Genomic DNA, 22,608 nt, shown 5'->3' on the forward strand with positions numbered 1-22,608 from the left:
ATTACCGTTAGTTTCTATATGTCGGTTTAGGTGGTAAAACCACCGGGTTTGTTTGTTTGTTGATAGATTACATTTTTATCAGCTGATGGTTGGGTTCAAAGCGCTGTTTTTTTTTTTAAAATGTCGCCATGTTCATTATAATCTGTTTTTCAACTGATTTTATTTTTGATGACATATTTACCGGTCAACAAATGCTCAGTACAATTGATCAGCTTTAACCAGCGATTGCAATGTGCAGTTGATCCTGATCACCTTCGAATTAATTAAACCACCATATAGGACAGTCGATTTGAATCAAAGAAATTGTTCTGTGAAGCAAATTGGCGCTCTTGTTTTGATTGGTTTTCTTCTTTAGTCAGCGTAGAAAATGCATCATTACACAAGAAAAAAGATTGCATTCACAATTAACGAAAGCAAAATTCAGTTATTTGACGATGGATCACAATGCGGAAATCACCAATAAGCGTACGACTCGACAGCCTGTATGGTTTTATTACGCATACCATTTTTTTATTTTTGATGCTTATTCTATGGTAGCAGCTTTTCGTGTATAAAAAAAGATTTTATTTACTTATCCCGAAAAACTTTGGTTTCGCTGCAGCAAAAAAGAGAACAGCTGTGTAGTGTGCGAAGCAAGCGGGAAAACAACAACAACAAACGGCTCCTCGGCCTTTGGATGCATGCCTTATATTATAACAATAAGCGAAAATTAAGCAAGGACAGCGCGGTTGTTGCAGGCTTATGTCATTAAGCAATTAAAGTAACGGGTTTAGCGTACAATTGTACCAACGTGTATAAGATTTTGTGGCCGATGCTTTCAATATTGTAAAACTTTAATTGCAATCACATGACGTTTTGCAGTGAAACTGTTGTACAATGAATTTGCTCTGGATTGTAGTGCATCTTTTTGCAATCAGTTTGGGACTTTGTTCTGGCAGTACTTGTTCAATTGAAAATAATAAAAGGTTTGTATTGCAATTTGCGTTATTGTCATACTTTGTTCCTTATACTAGGCTACGGTAGATACATTAAATGTAATATCTGCATTTATCGAGAGAACAAAAAAAAATAATTACAACAAATAAGGGCAATTTTTTTATACAGAATTGATTGCTATCCAGAAACTGTACCATTTGTACAAGAACATTGTGAACAAAGAGGATGCTGTTATGAGACTTATGTAACAGAAAGTGGTGACAACGTACCGTGGTGCTACTTTCCCAGTGACTACCCAAGCTACCAGCTTTCAAATCTTACTGTATGAATTATTAAAATGACAAAAATGTTTATTTTTAACTTTTTATTGTTGTATTTTTGCAGACAACATCTCAGGGTTTCATCGGAAAGCTTGAGAAGTCGGCCTCCGCACACTCGAGAATTGAAAATGAAATAAATGAATTGTCACTTTCTGTTTACATGGAGACACCAACGCGTCTCCGTGTTAAAATTATTGATCCCAAAAACAACAGATATGAAGTTCCAATTCAAACCCCTGCTGTTAAAAATGCCACAACCGATCCAACATTGTATTCAGTCCACTTCACTTCGAGTCAGTTCAACATGGCCATAAAGCGAGAAACATCAGGGAATGTTATTTTTAACACCTCTGTCGGCCCTCTGGTATATGCTGACCAATACCTGCAGGTACCTAGGATTAGTGATGATGTTTTGCTATGAGTTGTGCAAGTGTATCACAATGTCTTTCGTGATGTCTGAATTGAATGGTTGTATACCTTTGTTATTATTAATGCAAAGAATTATGTGTGTTAAGTAAGCTCCTTCATGTAATAACAAATTAGAGTAAAGCCTACCAACATAAGCTGAATGCGTTATTGCAATATTAAAGATACTTTAAGTTTTTCATCATGGCATATTGCTTGTGTAAATGCAGAGTTTAGCCACACAATCTGTCCAAGGTTTTTAGCCTGAAGTGTTTTAAAATGGGTTGGGATGAATAACAAACTCCATCCCATTATGTCTTATAATTTTACACAAATTTTACAGTTGTATGCTTTGTGGCATACAAAAACATTCTAGTTTAATATTGAATATATAAGCTTAATACAAGCAAAACAGTGGCCATCTGTCTGTAGCCTACAGAATTAATATTGTATGTCTGCAAATAATAAAATGCAAGTCATACAAGCACAAGTCAAACAATAAGTCACATGCCTCTGTTTGCCCAACACGCAAATTGTACTTGCATTACATTTTACAGCTCAGCACACATCTTCCATCAAAAAACATCTACGGTCTTGGAGAAAGGCACGAACAAGCTCTAGTCAGCACAGACTGGAAGAGAGTGGTCTTCTGGAACAGGGATCAAATCCCAGATTCCAATGCCAACCTATATGGCTCACATCCACTTTACATGTGCATTGAGGATGATGGCAATGCACATGGAGTTTTTATGCTCAACAGCAATGCAATGGAGGCAGAGCTACAGCCATCTCCTGCATTGACATGGAGATCTACTGGAGGTATAGATAATTATTATAGCATATATCAAAGCATCCATTGATCATTAGTTTTTAAGTAAAAAAAATTGTGAGTTGCAGCAAAATCATCTGTGTAATGCCTAAAAACAAATAAGAAGTGAATTGGCACAAATATTTAACTTTTTTTTCATCAAGGTATCCTGGATTTCTATGTGTTTCTTGGACCAACACCCGAGGCAGTTATTGAACAATACACCCAAGTTGTAGGCCGACCAGCTATGCCCCCGTACTGGGGTCTGGGATTTCACCTGTGTCGGTGGGGTTACAATACTTCAAATAAAACATTAGATGTTGTTGAGAAAATGAGGGAGGCAAAAATACCACAGGTAAATTTGTTTCGTTTTATAAAAAAAAATATTTTTTGAAGCCAAACTTTTGTCAAGGAAAAAACTAGTTTGTCGCAATAAGACATGGGTGTTTTGTTAAGTCCAAAAAATAATCCTACAAAATCAACACATGCTGCTGTTTGACTTTCATATGCCATTTTCTATATATCCCAGATCAAATGTTTGTTATTAAAAATTTATTTTAATCTTCTCAGGATGTTCAGTGGAATGATATTGACTATATGGATTCGAAACTGGACTTTACATACGATCAAACCAATTATGCAACCCTCCCTCAAGTAGTAGATAACCTTCATCAAAACGGACAGCATTACATAATGATTATTGATCCAGGCATATCGAATCAGAAACAACCTGGTATGAGTAAAAAACTTTACAATTTTAATAAATTAACTCCAAAAATGACTGAAAAGGCCTAAAGTAAAGTAGTTTGCCAGAGCCTTTTTTAGTTATTTTAACTTTATGCAAATATTTTAAGTTTAGCTTCATTGGTTTCTTTATGATATAATTCTTTATTATTATTCTTTTTCTGGTATGGGCAATTTTCTTATGAACTACATGCCCGAGTTTTATTAGTTTATTTGTGAGATATAACTCTCTATTAATCTTGTTTTGCATGATGACATACACCAATGGTGCTTATTTTATAGGACAATACCCGGCATATGATGATGGCCTTGCCATGGGCGTCTTTATTAAAGACTCGACTGGAACGAAACCTATCGAAGGTGAAGTATGGCCAGGCAAGACTGTGTTCCCTGACTTTACCCATCCCGATGCTGCCACCTATTGGGAGAAAATGCTGAAAGCTTACCATGACCAAATTCCCTTTGACGGCGTGTGGATTGACATGAATGAACCAAGCAACTTTGTTGATGGTTCAACAAGTGGTTGTGCCAACAGCAGCGTGGAAAATCCCCCTTATGTTCCCCAAGTTACTGGGGGTAAACTGTCAAGTAGGACTCTTTGCATGGAGGCCCAACAGCATGCAGGCCTGCATTATGACTTGCACAGTTTGACAGGACTGCTTGAAATGAAAGCCACCAGTGAGGCATTGGTGAGCATCAGAAACGAACGCCCCTTTGTCATTTCAAGATCGACTTTTCCAAGTGCTGGAAAGTATGGCGGGCATTGGAATGGTGACATTCTAAGTTCCTGGGTTGATCTAAAACAGTCAATAGTCAGCATTATCAATTTCAACCTTTTCGGTGTTCCTTTGATAGGGGCAGATATTTGCGGATTTTCATTAGACACCACAGAAGAGCTGTGCACTCGTTGGATGCAGTTAGGTGCTTTCTATCCTTTTATGAGAAACCACAACAACCTACATGCAAAAGGACAGGCTCCCATTGACTTTTCCACAGATGTTCAGGCTTATATGCGTGATGTACTCCAGATGCGATACATGCTTCTGCCTTATCTGTACACACTGTTCAACTCCGCCAGTGTCAACGGTACAACTGTAGCTCGGGGTCTGTTTTCAGAGTTTCCAGTGGACAAAACAGCTCTCACCATAGATGAGCAGTTTATGTGGGGCCAGGCCTTGCTAATTTCTCCGGTACTGCACAAAGGGGCCAACTCTGTCCATGGTTACTTTCCACAAGGCCTTTGGTATGAGTGCATGGACTTTGGTACAACTATTGACTCCATGGGTGGTTATTTTGACGTACCTGCCCCGATTAACCAAACTGTTGTGCATTTCCGGGGAGGCTTTGTAGTACCAGGCCAATACCCAGCAGTTAACACAGAACAAAGCAGAAAAAATCCCTTTATTTTGTTTGTGGCACCAGATAACTCAGGTACTGCCATGGGGTCAATGTATTGGGATGATGGGAAAAGCCTAGACACAAGTAAAAAGGGTAAACTGTTGGCAAATTTCCGGTTTAGCGACAATACTCTTACCACAGAAGTTTCTTCTACATATTTTGAACCTCTAAAACTTGGTACTGTGTTTGTGTTTAATGTTAAAACAACGCCAAAAAGTGTCACTTTGAATGGTGCAAGTGTGCAGTTTCGTCTGATGCAAAACAATGCAATAGACATAGAAATGTCAGTTGATCTTAACAAGCCATTTGTTTTAAAGATACGGACATAGTTTGCTATAATTTAGGATTACAAGCATTAAATTAGAAGTTTTTTGAAATAAAATAGAAATTTGGCATTCATGTCAACATCAGCATGGTTTGTGTTTTGATGTAAAGTTATGTTGTTCTATGTATGAGATTATCGATACTTTTTCATATTGTTTAATTCATTCTGTGGCAAATCAATAATACTGTGATACATTTAAATGTGATTTCTATGAATTTATTACGCAATACATCATTTCTTCACATAGAAATATATTAAACTTGTGTTGTGTCAACAGACAGTAGTAACAAAATGGTATGCAGCACAACAAACGATTGCACGTAAAAATAAGAGACAATATTATTGACATCTTAGCAAAGATGATGATGCAGACATCAACATGACTAAGCAAAATAGGTTCGCTCCTCTTGATTTGGTTCAGAACATTCCATGTTACAGGTGCTGTGGATTTGGTATTCAACCTGTTAAATGCCTTTTTCCATAAAACTGTACCTTCTTCTCAAATGCAGTTGATTTAATAGGCGAGTTGAGTTCATAAAATGGATTCATGGAATGCTGAAATCCAATCGTAAATATTTTAAATTTCAAGTTTTAGTCTGTTTGTTGTTAAAAGACAAAGCAACGTTTTAAATATGATCAACCCACCTTGATATACACCTCATATACATCATGGAAAAATGATTTAATTCCGTCCTCATTTTTTAAGTCATGCAACATTATAAACCTCATATGACTTGCTGTCACAAAAGCGGAAGTAAACCTAAATATGCAACAAAACGGGAACTTGGTATGGCAATCTTAATCTTAATTCTGATATTTATAGTTTGATACATAAAAAAATCCTTGTGTAAAAACAGCCTGAAATGTACCGACCACATCATATTAAGTCACACTTCCAAGTCTCATAACACTTGACAAAAGTTTAACATAACTATTATATATCAAATCCAATAAACCCTTGGTAAGTTGAAACAAATTGAAAAAAACATACCATTCATTAAACTTGTCAACAGTTTTCAAATACATGGCAGTTGTGTTCCACATGTACTCATCCACCAAGTCCAATGCAGCATGAGCAATAAACTGGTTTAAATGTTTGTGGTCTTCTCTCTAAATCAAGCAAAACAACCCAATACAAGTATTATTGTGTAAGCTGCAGACAGATGGCCACTGTTTCGACCCAAAAGGTCTCATCAGTGCAGCCGGTGTGACTTTCAGACGACTTTGTCGACCAAACGGCCAAGCAAAGACTTCCACTTTGTCATCCGTTGGGCACAAAACTAGTATTATTGTTCTGCGTAATATTGATAATGCCTTAACTGGATGTGATTGGCATTTATTTACAGTGTAAAAGTACGATTAAGATGTAACAGAAATTGCTCTTTTATCACAACAAAAGCTATAGCCCAATTAATTTAAGTTGGAGATTGTTCGTGTGTTCATTACAAAGCAAAAGATGTGACTTTATTTTTGCACAGTTGTAAACACAAAAAAATCTAATGGTTAAATTGAAAAATAAAAAAGGCAATTAATATCACCAGTCACCCCAGCAAACTTACCTGGAGGTGTTTAACCACGAATTTTACGAACCTTGGCATCGTTGGATCGCGACGAGGAGCTAAACTCCATTTCGAACACGGGATTGTCTCGATGTCCAACGATAGCAAAGTAATAATTTCCCGACATCTTGTACCTGGAAGATCTTACAACAAACCATCCACATACAGTTTTACATCAACCTCCCGATGGCCGACAGAGGGCGCAGTGCTTTCGGATTTGCTTTGAGGGTAGGGAAATCCCCGTAATGAAGGGAATATTCAGTTCAGACCAGAAACTTTCTTTTCTTCTGAAGAACTTTCTTCCAGTGAAATCGGGTGAAAGCATCTGCAATATTTTTTTGAAAGAAAATTGAGATAATTTTTTTTGTAGTGAAAGGTGCAGTTTTCGAAATGCGAGAACAAAACTGAGTTTACTAGAAGGAAAATATTCCTATGACGTAAAAACGAAAGATTAATTCTCCTTTTTCGGGGTGTTTATGTGTGGATTATTGCAGAATATCACAAAGATGAAACGAGCGCTGAATTTACGCAACACAAAAACAATTGCGCGGTAAATCGTAAGCGCACATAAAATACGTGGCCAATTTCGTTGTGACAAAAATAGTTGCCTCACATGATCACGACATTTAAAGATAGGAATAATTTCGAATTCATATCATCCACGACGTTCCCGAGAGGTTACGTAATATCTTTTCTCAATAACATCACGAAATCATATGACTTTAAACATTGTTTATACAGCAATGACATGGTTTCCACGACCAGCTTGCCATATATGGTTTGTACATTGCTCCAAGCTGTTTAAACACAACCATGAATCACGGTGATAACGTTACTTGTTGTATGCAGACAAACTGTTGTAATTTTCCATTCCATTTCATACAATGCGAGATGGATACTAGGTTACGGAAAAATGTTTCACACCCAAATTTTTTGGGTAGTTATTACCAGCATAACGTCTTGACCAAACAAACCAATCAAAAGATGTCGGATTGCATTGTAATGCATTCTATTTTTCAGGAATTCTTTTTTTTAGACAAAACGGCGCCAGCAATTTCTTGTCAGCGTATATTCCCGGTGTTTTTTTTTTCTGCAATGACGTACAAAATTGACGCACTGCAGATATACAGGCCTGCATTCTCCGTCACCATAAGTTAACAAATTAAATTATGACGCATTAAGAAAGCAAATAAAGTCACGTGCAAACGTACATTTCCCAACATTTGTGAAGGTAAAATAACAAGGAAATTCAAAATTCAGAGACTTTGGGCACTTGCTGTGATTTAAAATTTAATTGGATATGACGTCATACCTTCATTGTTGCAACACATTTCCGCGCATTGTGACGTTGCAAATAACGTGATTTTTGCTATTTTAAGGCGCTTACAAGCGGAGTTGGGGGCAATAAAGTGAACAAAAACGCTTGTGTTGTCCGCGTTCAAAGTTTAACGAATTCCCGATTTACGTTATTACGTCACAATAGTTCGTGTTTGGATTACAATTTAGGTTCTGTTTTAATTGTGATCGTTATTTTGAAGAATAATTTCTGCGAATTGATTGCATCGTGACGTCATTGTTGTACCGTGACGTCATTGATGTATCGTGAATATCTCCGGGCAGGCATCACTGTCGCATGGTTTAATGGAATATGTATCGGCAAAAAATGAGTTGAAATCGACAACCAAAATAGTGGAATTATCAGGCCATTTTTGCCTTTGTGACGTAACTGTGTACGTTGTTGTTACATGTTTGTAAGTGCTAAATAATCTTGTGCTGTTAAATTAATGTGTTGTTAAGGTATGCTTATTGAACGCTTAATCAAAGAAAATGGCTGGCTCACAAATAAATGTTCATTTTATTTAAGATTTTTATTCAATAATATTTGTAGAACAAGGTAAAGGAAAATAAAAAAGTATTCTTTTTAAATATTGTCAAAATTCGGTGGTTGTTGCAAATCAATACCTTCACATGGTTATTAATTTATTTTTATTTGTACGACCATAATTTTGTCCCGTTCTTGTCGCCACCAAACATGGTCATGGTGGCGTTTTTGCCTCCCGCGTCAATTAAATCGCATTTTTGTGGTCGATTCGTATTCAGTCAAGCACAAAAATATCGTTTGGCCTGCAAGTCTAGAAGTATAGGCTTTTAAGAAGGTTATTACTGCATTTTCGGGTCATTGTTGTTGGGTCAAGGTTAAAACTATTATAGGTTACAAGGTCGAATATATTGGTGTTTTGTACCCCAAAGGTTTTGCTTTCGATTCTTTGTTGTGGGACATTTTTGGTTTTACGCGCACGTTCTCATACGAAGCTGTTTGAAAATGGGGCATTGTACGAGACCTTTGTTATAGTTTGGCCAAATTTGAGAAAGTTTTCTTTATTCGGGGCTGTAGGGAATAGGAAACGCATGTTATACGAACGTTTAGTTTTGGTTACGGTGACGAAATTTATCCAGACAATACCATGAAGTGTTCAAAAAATCGAACAGAGAAACAATAAGATGCACAGGAAAACCACTCGCCCGGAATTGCGAAAAATTATAAACAAACATTCAACAGACCGCTACTCCCAGCGTACCGAGGATACATTCCAGCAAGCCCGCGGAATGTCTTATCTCTCAGGGGATAAGCACGTATAACATCAATAACGACGTAGAAACATTGCGTTGCGAGGTCTGCAGCCTCGCGCAGCCACAACCAATCGAGCTAAACCGCCTAAACCGCCGCAAGAGCATCTGACGAAACGTCGCAATTTCGCGAAAAACATGTTGCTGTGTACGATAGAGCGATGCATCATTCGAGCATGACTACGAAGCAATAAGATCGGTAAGATTGATCGGTCGGAAAGATTCATTGAGGAAATATTGGTTTACGGCAACTGATGGCTTGTGGATCTCCGCTGTGCCTTAGCTTAGTTAGTGGTGAGACAGCAGTATTGATTATTCGTCTGGAATTTATCGTGCTGCATACAGTGATGCGGTTCGTGCTGTTGGCTGGAATTTTATTGGTTAATTTCAAGTTGGGACACAGCGCTAGTTTGGACATTTTAAGATTCCTTGGTAGTCGTATTCGGCCATTTACAGCGAAACGCCGGTTATTTTGATGGTAATTGGAAAACTGAGTTGTGATTTAAATAATTTGATAAAGCTAATTGACTCTAACTTCGACTCTCACCAAAGCTAAAAATATTTTTAACATTTCTAGAATCCTTTTGTTGTTTTGAATCACAGCGCATTTAAATCGATGCTGCGAAAATATTCACCCTTAACCCGGCCGGAAATTTGCTACCGGTCTTCGGTTCGACCAATCTGCGTTAGCTCAGCCCTTAAAACAAACGCTCGTAATAACACTAGCAATAAAACAATTCATTTCTACTCCTTCCGTTGGAAATCAATAAGTATCAGATTACGATGCGTTTTATTAGAAAATGAATGAAAACCGTTCGTTCGAAACGACCGTGATTAGTTCCTTGTCGAAGTTAGTTTGTTATTTCAGGTGAACTTTAAACTTGGTTTCGGCAGTTGCACTGGATTGGCGCCAGTGCCACTGGTTATTGACCGAAATTCCATTTTGGTTGACAGTATAAAAAAATCTATAATGGAACTTTGGTGTACCTGACTTTCAACTTCAGATCTGGGGCTGGGATCGTTTCACCAACAAAACGTTTAACCAGTGCCATTTGAAAAACATGTAATGCGGTAAAATAAGATTTTCATTATGAACTAATAAAGCGTTGCATGCACTTTATTTGCCAACACAATTTTTTTACGATCTTCGCTGTAGCGTGGGTCAATTCGCGAATGAGCAAGTCGTAAATTTACGATTATGACCGGTCGATTTGCGGAGAAACAAACTTCATTCGGCCTTTCTCCCCAACGATCCGATGTTGCTCACAGCAAAAGTACAGCCGACATGCTGTTGTGCGAAACCAGCACTCGAAAATGGCGTCCTACTCACACCGTAAACATCATTACAGCGAGTAAGTGCATTAACTAAAAAAACAATAGGGCGACGAGTACAGCAGTGCCAGTCGTTGCCCCACAATGACTCGAAGTCGCACATTGCGGCACGTCAATTCTATGTTCCAGCCCCGGGTGCCGACAGACGAGAACGAAAACTTGTTTTTCTGCAAGCTCCCGCTGTGTTTTAATGTGACAGGACATGTGCTTGGCACGTAGCCTGCGGTAAGCGTTGACGTGACTTTACTCGTCAAACAGACAAAATAGGTGGTTGCGTTGTACGTTTGTATAATTTTTTATTTTCCTGTATTATTCTTTGCATGGGGTTTAGTGTAGTATATATCACATTACTGTGATGAAAATCAGACGGGGTCGGCTTTGCAAAGGGTATGACTTACGAAGAAGTTAAGTTTAAGAAATTTGCGGCGTAACGCAATCTATGACGAAAAGGGCATGTAACCCAATATTACTGAAGTAGGTGGCCCCGCTATCATAAACCATAATGACAAATTATTTCCCTCATCTTCTGCTTTCGGCATGTATACATAACTATAGTTGTTGACATAGTTTCACAAACTACTGTTGTTTTGAGACATCAACAGTCGTGGCCCGGGGTGCTTTTGCTGAGGCGCTCCAAAGGCAATTGATAAATTCGTTTTCCCCTCCGATTTAAATTACATCCGGTTCTCGGTCATCGGGCTGCCGGTGATGACTCGTCTCTTGGCCCTCGGGACTGCTCGGCATGTGGAAATAAAGAATTCACTGTCAACAGCCTGTTTTTCTTGCTAAAGGGGCAAGGATATGCGTTGCTCTGTGATATTTACATGACGTGAGTCAGAATATTGATGTGTGTTAGGGCAGCGTTTGCGCAGTGGAATTTCCAGCTAGTTTTACGTTTAGGGGGAAAAGTTATTTTGCAAAAAAAAGATTTAGTCGGTCGTGATTCAAACTGAAACAATGTGGGGTCTGGCGTACCTCAGGTTCATCGACGGGCGCAGGGTCTGTTATAATTGCATTGGTGAACCTGTCGCGTCAATATCAATCCCCGACGACGCAATTTTCCATCGTATATGTACTATGTAGGGCATATGGATTAGTGCCTCAAACGTAGATGGGCACGAGCCCAACTCTAAGCTTCGCGTGTCAGACCTGCAAGTTGGACAAAGAGGCTCAAATCAGAGTCGACTAGTCCATAATTGGTGGCCCCGCAGTGCGAGGACCTCTCTGATCAGCCTCTTGCAGCTTAAATCGCGGCTCTGAGTAGTGAAATTGCTCCTTAGCGGGGCACTTAAACCGACATTCCTATATAACAAGCGGCGTTTATTAATTTTTAACACGCACTTGAGCCAGGTTACAGCATGTGTTTAGCGGCTTTCGTCGAGGTTAAGAAGTGCAAAGTGGCTGCCCATGAGCAGGAAGGCGAGAGTTTAATTGCTGTGTTTTGCGCAGAATCGACACGAGTTCACCATTGCGCCTTGTGGCAATTGTGGTTATTTGGAAGACGTGTTAGAGTTTTGCAAGCTTTTGAGAGCTCTGTGCATCGACAAGGCGTGTTTACTATTCAGTCGCAGGACTTCCTTTCTGTACTGCTGCCCAGCAATCGGTTATTCACGCTGCGCGTTTAAGAGGAACAGAGCCTTAGAGACAGGTCTAGTAAACACAACAGAGCACTATACCAAGATACCAGCGTCTATTTATCACATAGCGCTTACGTCGAGGAAACTCAGCAATACTCCGCACTACAAAGCTTGATGGCCTGTTTGTTCATAAGCGAGGTGACTAACCGGCAACCACTCGACGTTTGTCGCGAAGAGAGGTGGTTTGCTTTGTGACGTTGTTCTCTAAAGCTTTCGGGATTGTGACGTAACAATCAATCAATCGTGGGTCTCTGACCCCTCTATACAAACGGGAGTTTCATGCGATGTTAGAAGGATCAGAAATTCGATATTGCCGACTCAACAATACGTAACGGAGCGAATAAAAATATATTCCATCTCGATTGTGACGTCATAGCAAAAGTGCTCGCGCGAGTATTAAAGAGAAAAGCGCGTTAAAATGCGCGCCGAGAGGGAGTGAAGGCGAAGACAATGCCTTCCCGAGGCTGAGTATAAAATCTCGTGAAGGAAACACGCGCCTCGTCATTCGTTACGCGAGGGTAGGCGGTGCTCTGCCTATTGGAATTGTGTATCCAGTCATGTGTCTGTTTGCAGTCCGGTTGGTTGGCGAAGGCTCTTGTGTGGGAAGTCTATTGAAAGCATTGGCAAGGAAAAGTCTGTCATTATGTCAGGCGCTTGAGGTAAAATACAAGCGCAGTCGGTATAGCTGAGCAGATGTATTTTCCTTGATCTTTTGTCCGAACGCATTTGCGTTGTTTTACTATTATTGCTAGTTCCACAGTGACATCGAACAAACTGTTGCTCTGTTTTTTTTCCAGTTGGCACAGCTTCGGTCGTAACGTCAGATGATTTAATTTCAGCCATATTTGTACAGTGACGTAATTTCCCATGATCTGACTTAAATATTTTGACCCTAAGGGGATTTTTGACGGAGATTATATAAGTACTGTGACGTTTATGCATGTGCTGACATTCCTGTTTAGTCAGTGAGGCGCATTTTTGTGAGTAGTTGATTTTTTTAGAGAGTTCTCGCTAAAAGTTTTGCTTCACAGACATATTTCTTGATGAATAAAATCAACTGCAAATGAAACACGTATTTTTCCCCATGTGCTTTAAATCGAAAATTTAAACGTTGAGAAATTTTCAAAACGATTGTTTTTGAGTGTGGTCATATATCATCATCAAACTTTAATACAGAAATCTTTTTAATGGCGCCATAAACTAAGCTGAAAAAAAATATTCCGACATGCGCACAAAACCTCCATAAGCACAAACGATATCGTGCACAATATTAACGCTTCGCTATTGAACCCTTATCGTTTCGATCTCGCCTTCCGGTATGTGCTTGTCATTGTTGTACAAGTTGTTGCAGCTCTGACTTCTATGCGAGGTGACGTTGTTTACGTTGAAGTCTCAATAGCGTTGCGTCATACCGAGCTTGGCTGCGAAGGGTAAAACCACTCACAGTAGCCAGTGTTGCGTGGTTTATCGACTAGAGGTGAAGAAAGGGAGACTTACGGCGCTGCTGTTTACGACCGTTGTCTGAGGGGTTGGCGCAGCCTTTTGCCCGGTAATGGAAAACATGTTTTGGTGCGTGGGGGTCATGAACTTGCTCTGCGAGATAGTACTTTGTATGGAAGAGCGACGTGAAAGCAGTAGCTAACATTGTTCGACTTGGTAAACGTTAGGATAAACTTTTAGACAAGTTAGGTGATTAAACGGTGCGGATGTGTATCACCACGCTGTACAACGTCGAATAGTTTAAAAAGATACGGTCGTAATGTGGTGTAGATAGCGGTTGGTCAAGCAAACGGTTACGTAAATGTGGTTGCCGGTCAATGAATTAAAATATTGCAGTCGGAAATGACGTCGGTCAAAACAAATATGGCGCCAATAGAGTATTTGAACCAACCTTAGATGGGTATGTATAGCTCTTGCTTAAAAGAGGGCAGCAGTTCTCTGTGATAATCTCGGTGAGTTGGTGGAGAATGTACTAGCTTACACACCAGGTTTGGGTTTTGCTTGAAAAACGAGTTTGGCTACTTCCTCTGTATAAACATTACGTTTATTTGGATTTCAGAGATTGTAGCAAAAATTTATCACAGATACGTGCTGCAAACTGAAATCGCAAAAAAAGATGACGTTGTCAACGATGGACGACGACGCAACCAACTATGACGGGGAAGCAAAAATCGGCTACCTCACATTGTGTTCGGGCGTGGGTGGCGCTTTCCATCACCATAACAACAACAACTTTGCCGCTGTAACCAAACCTACAGCAATGGCAGTTCCACCGAAGGCATGCAGCCGCCTGATACATCTAAAAAACTCCAACCGACCGTTCGGTGTCACATGCAACGCTATGCCACGTGATAACGTGCCACAGTCAGGCAGGGGCATGTCATCGCTGCCACGTTTGGTCAAGGTGGCCGTCTACACCAAAGCTGCCAGTCCGTACCTGGTCATTTACGATTCGAACAAGAAGTACGCTAAACCAGCTGCCTTAGTTAAGCTGGTCAACTGCGCCGTGAGGCAGTGCCAGAATAGCCTCAACGACAACGACGAGTGCGCTTTCTGGATTGCCCAAAGTCGACACATGGACGACGCCGACGTGATTACGCTTAAAGCGAGCTCGTCCCAGCAATGCAAGGAATGGGTACAGCTTCTTTCCGAGCTCACCAAAGGAGGAATAAGCAGCAGTGAACAGAACAACGGTTATGTGCCCGGGTCCAGCGTTCTGCCCACCTTAACTGAACAAGAGGACGACGATGACGTCACAGGTGGTGGAGGCGAAACTTTAAAAGCCCCGCAAAGACGCAAAATGCGCGAGGGTCGCCGGAGCAGTTTAAATAGCCTCGGCATCCGGCTTCGTTCTTACAGTAATAGCAAGCAAAGATGAGGTTTTGGCTTGCAACAGTATTTACCTATTATGGAGATCGGGGCCGCCGATGCTTGCACGGAAAGGGCAAAGGTGCACATATGTAGTACATACATGGTGCCGCGGTGTATGTTGTGTGCGTAAATCATTACCCGACGACATTATTACACAGAAAGAGCAATGTCTGCGCGACCCTTGTTGTACCTGGGTTTCATGTTTTGTTTTATAGTTTTTTTGTTGTTCCATGTACTTTTAAATGTTAAGTGCTCATCTTTTTCATCACTGTTTGGATTTCAGCGTTCCAATGGCGACACTGTTCAATGAAGCTTCACTTGATATAAATTCTGTCTAATTTTTGGTAATCTTAGAAGTAAAAACAGTTTTCAGCGAGCCAAGGCTTTTGTTAAACAGTCCAGTCTACAAGTTATTTTGAACATTACACTATATACAGAGTATGTGGCGCAATGCTTTGAACGGAATTGTGCGATGTCATTTTCAGTTTCAAACCTGCGATTTGCTGCGAAAAAAAACACGCATTTCCTTCTGCTTACAAATGTTCACAACAGACTTCCTTTCCACATGCGCGTACATTACCTTATTTTGCACTCAACGGTGCTGCCTCACAATACGCTGTTGTGACATCACAATGAATGCGCACGCGCGGGTTGTTTTTTCGTAAAATGGTGAAGTCGGTTGCCTGATAGATATTTGCATTTTATATTTTTCATTGTTTGTATTTGGTAATAAACCGATTTTCGTTACACAAGAAACCTCGAGTGAGAACCAGTGACCAGGAAAAATGGACATAAATAGTCAATAAATTGTCTTTTGCCACATGTTGCTAAATTCTAAGCAATTTGGTTTCATTGGTGGCTTTTGTTGCAATGGTGACAATACGGGAAGGCTGGAAAAGGTTTTTTTCTTAACTCAGACCAACTGTTTTGCTTCAAGGAAAGTTCACGGACAATTTACGTACAACATACAGCAAGTGGTTTGATGATATTGTGTGGTAAAGTTATTCGCTGTCGAGATGTTTTTTTCGAAACGCTATCTGTACATCTGCGAAAAGTGATGTATTCGAGACCATCATTTCAAGGAAGCAGTGCATGAAATATTCATAGCACTGTAAATTATTGACGCAGAAAACACGTTTCTTCCAACCAAACAACGAAGAATTTGTATTTTTCGGAAATGCCAAAGGTATTTCGAGACTTCAGTCTCCCCAAAACCTTGGTCTTATATTAGGAAAACGTCGTGGTGTTTGGCGTACTTACGATCCATGGTGCTTTTTTTAAATCATACATAAAACAGATGCTCTTCTTTGTGTACGGGCCATGTACCGTGATGTGATCGTTTGGTAATACGGACTGTTATCACCATGCGTATCAAATATTTTAACCAAGTCACTTGCTTGTGACACCTAGCGGCTAATTTAAATTCAGTCTTTGCCGACGCAAACAAATTTCTGATGGTGTTTACGTTGCAAAGCAGTCGACGAGGCAATCGGGTGAAACTCTTTGAAAACGCAACAAAATTACAGTTCGTTCAACATGCAACCAATACACAGTTGGTCAGTATCTCGTTGTCTTTTCGGCGAACAAGAACCATACCGCCATGCCCTGACACAATCAACATTATTTTAAAGTACTGCCGAGAGTGTTTTACCCTTTATCGCTCAACAACAACATCAAACGGTTGTGATTCTTTAGCTTCAAGATAAAACAGTGACTGAGTTTTACGTGTTGCGGAAAACAGAGTTAGACTTTCACAAATGCTACTTTTTTACATTCGAAGAAAATACGGAAAAAAATTAGTACACAAAAAGTTCAAAAACACGACATTATTTTTCCAAGTTCTGCTCCCAATTAGTTTAGAAATGCACAACTGCGTTTTCTTGAGAGCAAACCAAAATCCAATCCATTTATAATTTTATAAAGTAAAAATTCTATAGTTTTAACGACGCGGAGTTTTTTCGTTCTCGAACGGAACAGTGTTTAACCTCAACTATTGTAAAGAAAGTTCCGTCGCATAAAATCTCATTTTCACAATCTCGGGCACGAGTGCGTTGCGAAATAATGAACTGCAAAACTAGTATCTCGCAGTAAGCAAACAAATACCTCTATGCTTTGGGGACTGATGACCAGCAATTGAAAGAAGTAACAAATTTAAAAAAGTCTGTTTGTTTGATGGCAACGAAACTTTCGAAATGTCCGTGTAAGGACAGAAGAAAAAAAATCTTTAGGATTCGATGGCTTGTTTCGTTTTGTAAGATGAAGGCAGCATCCCAGCAACGCAGCACCCCCCAACAACAAGGCTGTCCTAAACACGTGGCCCCAACCAGGAGTTGAACTGTCTTTGTCCTGCACCAGAGGTGCATCATCTTCGGCGGATTTTTCCACTGCCTGGAATTTTTTTGTGCGTCCTGTCGGAACATTATGTGGGGATACCATAGAGTTTGTTAGCATCCTTTCTCCGGTGCTACGGTTAAGCTGGGCACGTTCTACATGCTGGATTGGGCTGTTGGTCGGACTACGTACAGGGATGGCAAGTCTTTTCCTAGGTCTGAAGCAAAAAATACGCAGTTATTTGTCTCTTCAGCATTAATGTTAATAATGCGACTTAGTTTTGCATCAGCCAGTTATTCTAAAGCTTTCGCGACATCCTTGACATCCCACTGAACCATTTTACGCCACCCGTTCTAATAAGGATTTTACCATCCAAAGTCCATTCAACATCCACCCACACCCTGGGAATATAACTCACACCTCTGGTTTGCAAACCCTGTTATATGCATTAAACTGGTCAGTTTCCGTTAATTGAAGACTATATGCAACACTGTTACCAACCCTGGTAGATTTTTGTGCATCGTGTGTGGAAGGGTTGGGTCATTTCGAACACGAACCGAAACACCTTTGTTAGTGGTGGTAAGTTTGCCATCGTAAATCCGCTTCACCAAAACCACGTCAACTTTCTCCAACTCTCCTCTTTTCTCAAGCACCCGGAATACGTACAAACGCCTGTTGTCGCAGCTGTAGTAATGATTATGTAATTTGACAACTTTTATCTTTGGAATCGCCTCCACTTTCGTTTTTCCGCTGCTTATTTCTGTAACCAGGTCGTTGACTTTGTTTCCACACTGAAAACGACGAGCTATCGAGTCCTGACTGAACCTGATTTCGGACGGAGCGAGTAGAACCATAGATATCTTTGTTATAACACACTTTCGCAAAGCAATACAGACTCAGAATGAATATGCACATGTACAGGGAAGGCAAACGCGTAATGCAGGCCGCGAAACTCCGGTATGGCAATGTGCAAACAAAATACAGTATTTATTTAGAGCGTTTGATTACTTGACGTGGAACAAAGTGGATACATGGTAAGTTATAACACGTATCGCTATTTACTCTGGATGGAGGAAATAATGAATGACATAAAGTTCATGGAAACAAAATGGAACTTTAATAAATTGATGCGCATAGAGATTTAACTATGCCTCATGGAATATAATTCAACCTTCCTCTGCAGCAGCAAAATAATATTTCGGAGTAGCAATTAGCAATTAACCACTTTCTGTAAAATTATAGTATTTTTGAGTGCTGAAGTGCGAAACCTTAAGATCGATCACACGCTGGAACAAACATACGTGAGCATTAACAACGACAAACATTCACGATGCAATATTAGGTCCATATTGACGATAGACGGTCGCTAAAGGACTTTCCAGGTACTACTTTAGCTAAGATGGTGGTTGCTGAAGGTTTCGGTTTTTTGTCCGGGTTTGATAGTAGGTAGTAGCCAAGCGCACTACCGCCAATAACCAAACTCCACTTAAAATAATGCGACCAACTACCTTTGGAATCATCGCTGTTGTTGTTCTTCGCGTGTTTGTATCTTGGGGAAGCATCAAATCTATCGTACTGATACGGATAGTAATCGTGGTCATTGTTACTTGGGTAAACACGCGAAGTTTTGGTGTTATAGTACCTAATACAGTCATAGTCGTAATCAGAATAAGGTTCTATGTAATAGGTTTCATCGGATGTCGTTGCCTTGGTTGCGGGTTTCTTTATAGGTTTCACTGGGAATGTTGCGCATTCTCGGGGCTGGTTATTTCGTTGACTATCCGGACTATAGAATTCAGTCGATGTCGCTGATGCAGTGCGATGCTGAAATTCCTTGGAGCGTTTGCCTTTCGGTTTCGGCCTGAAACAAAAATATAAGAGGTAAAATCGCACGTGTATAAAAAACCAGCATTTCTTTTCTTTTTCTATTTGTAAACAAACAAACAAACAATTTCATTGCTGAAAACTGCTCTTCTGGCAAACTTTATTTTATCGCCGTTTCTCGACGTTTCGCCCTTAATTTATCAGTAGGTATAAAATGTAAAAAAAAAATTTCGATATGTATTTCGATACATATACCGTGATCCAGTTTTTTCTATCCAGTTTTAACTAAAATTATATGCGGATGTTTCCCAACACACCAGTACCTGCGTTTTTTTCTTCCAAAATCATGGGGTAGAGTTTCGTCTCCACGCACGTTAACGGAAACGCCATCGTTCCGAGTGGTCATTTTCCCGCTATAGACTCCATCCACCAATATCACGTCAATGAACTTCAACTTTTTCAATTTTTGCAGCACACGAAATACGTATAGACGTCGGTTATCGCTGCTGTAGTAATGGTTGTCAATTTTGCTGCACTTAATTTTGGGGATTTCGTCCACGCTGACCTGGTCATCGCGGATGTTATACACCAGCTCGTTCACCGATAATCCGTTCTGAAACTCACTTGAAATGGAATCTTGGCTGAATCGAATCTGCGACGGAGAAAGACGTACTATCCGGCCCATGGTGTTCTTTCACAGCAAATGTTGATTATTGGTTTGGAGTAATATAGGTTCTGCGCATTGGATGGCTTCGTATCTGGGTAATCATTTACTTGATGCAATACGGTCCCATGTCTCTTTGTCGTATATTTATCGTTGTTTTAAGCGCAACCTATGAATATAGATTGCTTGAAACACAAGAAGGAACGTGAAGAAAACGCAAAAGTCCAAAAGAAAATCACAGACAAAATCTGACAAAATCTTCAAATTTCAGTAAGAATGATAGGACTAGATTCTGTTTTTCAATAAAATTATGTACAGTGATGTATTTTTAAATTTTGGCCTAGCATGGCATTTCGATGGGATATCATTGATTTAAATGAAGAAAATTGCACAGTTATATGAAAGTAATACAAGGTGAAATTCTACCGACCGCATTGACCTTATTATTTTGTTTGTTACAACCGAGACCATGATCCACATTGATTGTTACCTCACTACAAGTTGCACGGCCCTGTGTAGTGCAAAGACTTAAATAAATATAAATAATTGATAGAAAATCCTACATCCCCCAAATAAATATTGATAGAAAATCCTACATCCATTGTGCTAAAATAAGGCGTGTTCCAGATGCACACAACATCGTTCGAGGCAGCTATTACTTTAATAAACATATCTTTCGACCTATGACATTACAAGTGTGCTCATTCAAACATGTTTCAAGCTTACTGACTATATATTCACGTGTAACTAAACTACGTTTTAGACGAAACTAGTTTTATTCCAAGCAAAATATTGTTGCTAGCCACGCCATGTTGCATTGCTAAACCAAGTCTTAGAACGACAACTTTACTTCCAAACACAGCTTGAACTTTCTTTGCTTGACAAACCACACGAAAGCTCCAATACTAAGATCAAGCCCGATAGAAATCAAACTCCTTAGTTGTGTTAAAGGGAAAACCATGCTCTGATATTGAAGCACTAAAATCAACTGAGCTACCATGCGACAACAGCAACGTATCATTTAATAACTTTTGCACTCGTCTGGTTCGACTGAGACTAGACGGTCACGTGACAGGAACTGTAGCGATTAGGGGAATACCCAACACGTAAACCGCGGTATTTCAGACTTCGAATTACGTTTCTTTATGGACAAATCAAGAGTGAAACCGCTCTTTGTGCATTTCGTGTTCTTTAAAGTGTCCCCAAACTCTGTAGCAACCATCAGCGGGCGACTTCGAACGCATGGAACACTAATTTGGTGAAACAGCTCGAAGGAAAAGGTCTTGGAGGAAGTTTCTTTGCCTGTACATTTGATGATAAGAGCAAGTATACGAAAAAACGTATGACTCCAAATAAGGAAGTTGTTGAAACCTTCGGAGACGAGGATGGAGAACTAATTAAACAATGAAAATCCCTGGGATTGTTTTAAGTAACGTCGAAGAAATTACGTTTTGTCTTAGACTATATGTTAAGTCCAGGAAGCAAATCCACTGCAAAATACGAAAACTGGCAAATTAAAACTATACACATGTATTGCGAAAAAAAGGAACCCTTTAATGAACAGCTTTGCGTCATAATTACAACTTTAATGCCCATAATTAATGCGCATGACTCGAGATCAACAAAGACTGCCTTTTTAGCAATAAATCAACTTAACTTAGGCCTTGGGCATAACGTGTCATCACCAACTCATACCCTGTTGTTGTGTTAAAAGTTTATCTGGTGCAGTATCCCAAAAACGAACGCTTTCCTTATTTTTATTTCTTTAATCTTGCTTGGCTATTTAGTTGGCAAGATCGTTGTGATCCACACACACGCTGTACTGAAAGCGACCTTTTGTAGGGCGACACAGTGGTCCAGTCTGCAGCTCACCAAAAAAACATAATTGACTTTTTTGTTTCGTTTAATATTAAAAATATTGTATTCGAAAATTCTACAAAGTTTCAAAGCGAGCCTATTTACTGTGTCTTGAAACCATAGGCGGGCAAACGTTATTGCACTCACGGATCAGATATCATCAAATATGTTACGAGCGGTTCAATGAATTGCACGAGTACATAGTGGACAAAGGGCGTTTGTACTACAGTCTATAAACTAACCTATTTAAGTGTTTATGAACATGATAACTTGTGGCTACACGACCCTGAAGAAGTCTTAGCGGATGATAGACGAAACGTCGGTCGCAATAAAAAGCTCGTAACCTTAGGCCAGAAGAACAGTTCTTTAAAATAACCCATTTAAATTGTTTACGAATAAAGGTTGCAACTAAAAAGCAATAAAACGTGCACCAATAAACATGTACATTAGAGCAGGCTTATGAATAGTGTTCTTAAACGACGCAAATTTAGCTTCTGGCGCTCACATTTATGGAAGGTGGCCCATGCCCGTCTTAAACCGGAGAAAGGGTGTATGGCATGTAATGTATATGAGTATTATGTAACGCCCTTTCCTATATGCAACCCACTCAAATGGAAATCTCACACAGGCATCCGAAAAACAACAAAACAACACATTCATCGTTGACACTCGTCGCACTGCGGCGCTGTTGAGCGCAAAGAAAATCTTGCGAGAACATTTTTCTGACGTTTGTAAAGAAGCCAAACCCCAGCAGTGGCCCAGAAATTTGTGTGAGGCGAAATATTTTGCGGTTTAACCTTTAACGAAAAAAACTTTAAAGGTAAAACCAAGTTACTAAATGGACAATTAGTATAAAAAAACACACGGGTCTTCTATACTTATTGGTTTGGCACGCCCCTCTTTATTTACCATACCTGACTAAACGCCAATGTTTTATATCATGGTAAAGATTGTGTTTTTGACGGTTGC

The 22,608-nt window shown here is 39.7% G+C and overlaps 4 protein-coding genes across 4 annotated transcripts; 2 read left to right on the forward strand and 2 right to left on the reverse strand.

The window, feature by feature from the left end:
• The first annotated feature begins 865 nt into the window (after window positions 1–865).
• On the forward strand, window positions 866–4,955 carry LOC145910176 (lysosomal alpha-glucosidase-like). The gene is made up of 7 exons (XM_082997204.1): window positions 866–965; window positions 1,105–1,258; window positions 1,321–1,644; window positions 2,219–2,480; window positions 2,634–2,824; window positions 3,040–3,202; window positions 3,496–4,955. Exons 1-7 carry the CDS (start codon window positions 877–879, stop codon window positions 4,938–4,940), a joined length of 2,628 nt encoding a protein of 875 aa, XP_082853330.1. The 5' UTR covers window positions 866–876; the 3' UTR covers window positions 4,941–4,955.
• An 11-nt stretch (window positions 4,956–4,966) lies between these two features.
• Window positions 4,967–6,663, reverse strand: LOC145910178 (trafficking protein particle complex subunit 2-like). Its single transcript, XM_082997205.1, has 4 exons — window positions 6,527–6,663; window positions 5,928–6,046; window positions 5,582–5,696; window positions 4,967–5,491 (listed from the first exon to the last, which is right to left on the reverse strand). Exons 1-4 carry the CDS (start codon window positions 6,620–6,622, stop codon window positions 5,393–5,395), a joined length of 429 nt encoding a protein of 142 aa, XP_082853331.1. The 5' UTR covers window positions 6,623–6,663; the 3' UTR covers window positions 4,967–5,392.
• A 5,936-nt stretch (window positions 6,664–12,599) lies between these two features.
• Window positions 12,600–15,713, forward strand: LOC145911163 (uncharacterized). The gene has a single exon (XM_082998415.1). The coding sequence runs from the start codon at window positions 14,209–14,211 to the stop codon at window positions 14,968–14,970; it is 762 nt and encodes a 253-aa protein (XP_082854541.1). The 5' UTR covers window positions 12,600–14,208; the 3' UTR covers window positions 14,971–15,713.
• A 2,507-nt stretch (window positions 15,714–18,220) lies between these two features.
• On the reverse strand, window positions 18,221–19,929 carry LOC145911719 (uncharacterized). The gene is made up of 2 exons (XM_082999138.1): window positions 19,442–19,929; window positions 18,221–19,155 (listed from the first exon to the last, which is right to left on the reverse strand). The coding sequence occupies exons 1-2, from the start codon at window positions 19,801–19,803 to the stop codon at window positions 18,633–18,635; spliced, it is 885 nt and encodes a 294-aa protein (XP_082855264.1). The 5' UTR covers window positions 19,804–19,929; the 3' UTR covers window positions 18,221–18,632.
• Window positions 19,930–22,608: the final 2,679 nt, after the last annotated feature.

This window comes from Ascidia mentula, chromosome 8 (genome assembly GCF_947561715.1).
Source record: "Ascidia mentula chromosome 8, kaAscMent1.1, whole genome shotgun sequence".
Lineage (NCBI taxonomy): Eukaryota > Metazoa > Chordata > Ascidiacea > Phlebobranchia > Ascidiidae > Ascidia > Ascidia mentula.